Genomic DNA, 5,947 nt, shown 5'->3' with positions numbered 1-5,947 from the left:
CTCAGGGCTACTGATCCTCCATGGACCGCGCAAAAGCCATAGGATGGAGAAAATGAAGTAATTACGAGGTGGCTACTCACCCGAGGTCCCGCGCGTCGTGATCTGTTCGGGGGCGAAGTCCCTGCCTGGTGGGGAATCGGCCACACTCGCATGACACCCACTCTCTAGGTGCGACGGTGAACCCCGCATCTCTTTCCCCCTCCCGCTGAGTTGCTAGCGCAGCAGCACCCGCGGTCGGCTTTCGTCCTCGATGCTCTGGGGATGCTAGATAAACGTGGTGGCGGCAAGAGGTTTCCCATGCAACCGCGACCGGGTTTATAGAGGTGGGCGAGGCCGCGAGGGGGTAACGTGGGTTGGCTTTCCGCAGAGCTCGGCGGCGAGTCCGCGGTATTCGACAGGTCCACCCACGCTGCGCTCTAATTGGAAGGTCGTTGACATCCCCCGTTAACCGCGAAGGGAAACCTTTTTATTTTTTAAAAACTACTTTGCTGAGTACCATCCGACATGCGCTCAAAAATAAGCTCCACACACTCGATTTGGAGTAGTTTGAGGTTCTTTGCTGACTGTCTTTCGGCGACACTCAGCAAAGTGTATTTGTATTTTTTCTTCTTACCCTCAAATTTTTGTGATGTGTTCTTATAGTCTCTAGACCTACATATTTAATTTTGGCACATTTATCAAAGTGTTTGCTATACCTATTACATTTCATTCATTTAATTTAATTTCTTCGAATAATTCAAATTTGAACTGCAAGTCACTCGAAAAATGGAAAACAATGAATGCAAAAATGATATTCATGTTATTGAGCACATGTTGCACCCTTATTCAGGAACATGCCAGAAATTTTGAACACCATGTTCATGAATATGACCGCGAACTTGCGATCCAGTTGCTTTAAAATTGTATAAAATGCAAAGAAAGTCAGAAAAAATTATGAAACTTGTCAAGATGTCATGATACCATATTTTCATAATTTTTTGACTTGGTTTGTGTTTTATACAATTTTAAAACAACTAGATCACAAGTTCACGATCATGTTTATGAACATGGTGTTCAAATTTTCTGGTCTGTTCCTGAATTAGGCCATAACTTGTGCTCAATAACATGAATATCATTTTTACATTCATTGTTTTCTATTTTTCGAGTGACTTGCAGTTCTAATTTGAATTATCCAAAGAAATTCAATTAAATAAACTAAATCTAATAGGTATAGCAAACACTTAGAAAAATGTGCCAAAATTGGACATGTAGGTCCAGAGACTATAGGAACACACCACAAAAAAGTTGGGGGAAAATGAAAAAATGCAAACAAACTTTATCGAGTACCAAGAGAAAGACACTCGATAAAGGAATTCTTTGTCGAGTGTCTCAAGGTGGCACTCGGTAAAGACATGACTTTGTCGAGTGTCCTCCGTGAGCACTCGACATAGTTAACTACCGTCATGTACAGACGGCTGTTGACGACCATTTGCCGAGAGTCTTAGTATACCGAGTGTTTAGCACTCAGTAAATATGCCTTTGTCGAGAGTCATTGTATGTCGAGTGTTGTGCACTCGGTAAAGATGGTCATTGTTGAGTGTTGTTTTTCGTCGATAGTGAGACTCGACAAAGTATTCTTTGTCAAATGCCCAAGATTTTGCACTCGGCAAACTCTAAGTACTCAATAAGGAACTTGTTTCTGGTAGTGTATGCATCATTTAATGAATAACTATAACACATACGGGTGTATGACTTTTTTTTGCCACTTATTAACTCTCTTGGCTATAACCTGTGCAAAAAAATGAATCTTACATTTAGGAGGCAAAGTCCTTCTGTATTTTTGAAATTTGATTGCTTGTTCACGCCCTTTAATTAATTTAATTTGTAGAACATGGACCCGTCATGTTTAGAATTAGTTTTTCTATATAATAATAAAAGTTGTGTATCAAAAAAACTAAAACAACCTATAATTAAGAGCTCTGGGAGGGTAATATATATCAACCAATGTAGTTTCGTAATGTTTCAAGTTTCAACACAAGTAACTCCCAAATATTGCCAAACGCGTCACAGAGATGCGTCAATAATCGCAAGAAAAATGTCATGACGACGTCTATATATATATGAATATAATTAAGATGCATGGAGTAGCATCAGTACAAGGAAAATGAAATAAAATGTTGACTAATAATATTCAAAAAAAGAAGCAGCCATACTAATTGGCACGACAGTGTATGTCGCGTATCCTTATTTACTTGGGTAGCCGGCTGTCAGCTTGTGTTTTAATGTCATGCATGTGGCTGATGCCAAACTACGTAGCTAACTCGCCATGCAAAGCACCTGGCTCAACGCATGCAAAGCAGGATCAATCTAATTAATATAATCAGCAGAATCATGTACGACTCGTCGTCCTTTTGCTTGGCGCGGTCGAAAGGATCTGGATGGGACCGGGTATCATCGATCACTTGAGCAATGGCGGGATGCTCTGCTCGTTCCTGAAGTAGTCGCAGGGGTCCACCTTGGCCTTAGTCCTGGCGAGCCTCTCGAAGTTGCCATTGTAGTACTTCTCGCCCCAGACCCTGCCGCTGTCGTAGGTGGAGACGTCGCCGACCACCTCGTTGACGCCAAGGTCGAGGTCCCTGTAGTTGGCGTACGCCTGCCTAGGGTTCTTGCTGACGTACGGCTCCATGAACGCGTACATGTCCCTGCTCCACTGTGTCGGCGCCGCCCCGTCGCCCTCGCCGAACCAGTAGCTGACGTACTGGATGTTGAACAGCACGCCCTGCCGGTGCGGAAACGGCGTCGCATCCTTCGGGATGGAGCTGATCCTGGCGCCGTAGGGGTCCATGATCATGACCCCGGCCCCGGGCTTGGCGAGCCAGGTGTAGATCTTCTCCCACACGTCCCTGGGGATGGGGTCCTTGACGTAGTCCGACTTGTACTTGCCGAAGGCCTTGATGTTGGACGTCCGGTTGAGGAGGTCCATCACGGTGGCAGACTTGCCCATGGGGATGAAGGCCACGGACTGGATCCACGGCATCTCGTTGCAGTCCTCCTGTTTGACGCCCAGCTCCGGGAAGCGGCTGGCCATCAGCGGGAGGAGGTCCTTGCACGTGCCCAGGTACAGGGCCTCGAACATGGCATCCTGCTCCATGGCCATGATCCGGATCATGAGGTCATCGGGGAGGGACGGCGCCACCTGCTGCCATTTGTTGATGAGGTCGATGGCGCCGTCCTTGACCCCCCTGTGGATCTGGAACACGGTCACCTTGGGCGGGACCGGCACGAGCTGCACCTGCCACGACACCACGATGCCGAAGCTCTCGCCCCCGCCACCCCTGATCGCCCAGAAGTAGTCCTCGCCCATGGACTTCCTGTCCAGCAGGGTGCCGTTGGCGTCCACCACCTTGGCGTCGATGACGTTGTCCCCGGCGGTGCCGTACTTGCGCAGCAGCATGCCGAAGCCGCCCCCGCTGAAGTGGCCCCCGACGCCGATCGTGGCGCACACGCCCGCCGGGAACCCGAGGCTGGGGGTCATCTTCGCCACGGCGTAGTAGAGCTCGCCGAGCTGCGCGCCGGAGTCCACCCACGCCGTGGCGGCCTTGCCGTCGATGCGCACCTGCCGCATCATGGACAGGTCCACCACGGCGAACGTCTCCGGCTTGGCGGACCGGTACGACAGGCCCTCGTAGTCGTGCCCGCCGCTCCGCACGCGGACCCGCAGCCCGTGCTTGCGCCCGCACGCCACGGTGGCCTGGATGTGCGCGGCCTCGGTGGGGGTGATAATGTACACCGGCTTCACCGTCTTGTCCGACACGAACTTGACGTTCCTGACGGTGGACTCCCAGATGGAGCCGTACGCACGCGAGCTCTTGCCGTGGAGGAGCCGCGGGGGAACGCTCTTGATGAGGCACGAGAGAAAGCCATTGTTGGCAGGTGCCGCCGTGGACATGGCCGACGGTGGGTAGGAAATGGCGGCGTGGCTGCAGGCTGACAAGGCGCAGAAGAGGAGCGCCAAGGCAAGGGGCCTTGATGTCGCCATAGCAGGTGAGTGGATTGCACTGCACCGTGTACGTGTTTGGTCGCCACAAGAGCAGGACATAGGTCTTATATAGAGGATACGACCTAGCTACGAGTGGACATTCCTCTTCTCCGTTTCCTACTCGCGCGCATCGATTCATTGGTCCGGGAGGTACGGCTTACTGCATGGAAACTATATCAGGAAGATAAACTGGTCAAAGCCTACGTTTTTTTGTGGCCTTCTGCCGGATGCATTTCTTGCCATCAGCGGGAAACCCGGTGATGACCGGGAATTGCATCTCCGCGTCAATGGAAAAGAATGCAATGTTAACGTGGAGCCAAATAGTACCAAATGTTGATGAGTGGGCATTCCTCTTCTGTTGTGGATTTGTTATTTTTTAGTTAACCAATACCAAGCTGTTTTTTTTGTCCTAAAATAACTTTGCCAAAAGCCTGTCCCTCATTTCTATTAGGATTGTGAAACCAGAAATGCTGGCTCAACCAGCTTTTGCTTGCATACATTTTGCAAAGAGCACGCCCGCCAGACACATATGTCCTCCACATAAATCTTGTTTCATGTTCTACTACAACGTACAGGACCACGCCGCCAACACTAGTAGAAAAAGGCTCAAAGCCTGCGGGACGATATATTTTTACAGACGGATTCGTTTATCAACCGACTGTGTTATTTTTATTGGCGGTTCCTTAAGAAAACCGCCACTAGAAATCGTATTTATACAGGCGGTTCCTTAAGAAAACCGCCTGTAAAAATCCATGATTTCTAGTGGCGGATTTCTTAAGGAACCGACTGTAGAAATCGATTTCTAGTGGCGGTTTTCTTAAGGAACCGCCACTAGAAATCATTATTTTCCTTAATTTTTCGAGTTTTTTAAACAACCTCGTATGACAAAACCACCAAAATAAAACTTACAGATATCTAAAAGTTATGAAACTTTGTAGTTGACAACTTTTTTATTTGAACTCATTTCGGTTCTAAAAAATGAATCTAAGTATGTCAAATTTAAAATTCATATTTTGCAAACTACCTCGGATGAAAAAGTGCCAAAATAAAAGTTGTAGACCTTCAAAAGTTATTCAATTTTGTAGTTGACAACTTTTTTATTTGAATTCGTTTAGAGTCTCAAATAAGCAATTTACACTCAAATTGTTGTAATATTGGACAAAACAACTACAAACTAGACACAATGCATGCCATAGACGGAGTGGTAGTGGAGAGTACGCGCGAGGGTGAGGTCGACGGTTCGATTACTAACAACCGCGTAGCGCGAGAATTTTACGTGAAAAATGCCGCAACTTGCGACTTCAATGGAGACGGGCGGGTGGTGGGGTCCTCTCCTTAAATAATTTTTTTGTTGTTTTAAAAAACCTGTTTAATGTTTTTTAAAATAATTTTTACTAGCGGATTTATTACGTCGTCCGCCAGTGGAAATCGATTTCCACTGACGGTCCTCGGTTATCCGCCTGTAAAAATGATGATTTTTACTGGCCCCTAGTACCGACGGTTCTAATAAACGCCAGTGAAAATAGGTTTAAAACCGTCACTATAGAGCTTCTTTGTACTAGTGCAACCTTCTCGTGGAGCTCCTCGCCCTCGTCTTCAGTCTGCTCGGCTCCGGCGACCGCAAGCACTGCTCCCTTGTATGCCGTCGCTGGCTAGCCGTAAAGATCGCCTCCTGAATCCACCTTGCACTTGACGCCAAGTCTAACCACGGGCTTGCTATTGTCGGCATGGGATAATGTTGGTCACCTGCTTCGATTCCTAAAGGAGATCAAAATAGGGCAACACAATTAGGGACAACGGATCTTTATTCCCTTAATCTATTGGATAGATAGATTAAAAGAGAAAGATTATCATAATTACACACCTTGAAATAATAGAATGAAAATGCTTGAGAGCTCATTACCGGTGTACTCCCTTTATTATCCTTTC

At 47.3% G+C, this 5,947-nt stretch overlaps 1 protein-coding gene across 1 annotated transcript; it reads right to left on the bottom strand.

Annotated features, from left to right (window-relative positions):
- Positions 1-2,063: 2,063 nt before the first annotated feature.
- On the bottom strand, positions 2,064-4,061 carry LOC100282250 (reticuline oxidase). Its single transcript, NM_001375325.1, has one exon. The coding sequence runs from the start codon at positions 4,016-4,018 to the stop codon at positions 2,438-2,440; it is 1,581 nt and encodes a 526-aa protein (NP_001362254.1). The 5' UTR covers positions 4,019-4,061; the 3' UTR covers positions 2,064-2,437.
- Positions 4,062-5,947: the final 1,886 nt, after the last annotated feature.

Source organism: Zea mays, chromosome 9, assembly GCF_902167145.1.
Source record: "Zea mays cultivar B73 chromosome 9, Zm-B73-REFERENCE-NAM-5.0, whole genome shotgun sequence".
Lineage (NCBI taxonomy): Eukaryota > Viridiplantae > Streptophyta > Magnoliopsida > Poales > Poaceae > Zea > Zea mays.
This window is presented reverse-complemented; position numbering and strand designations above follow the sequence as displayed.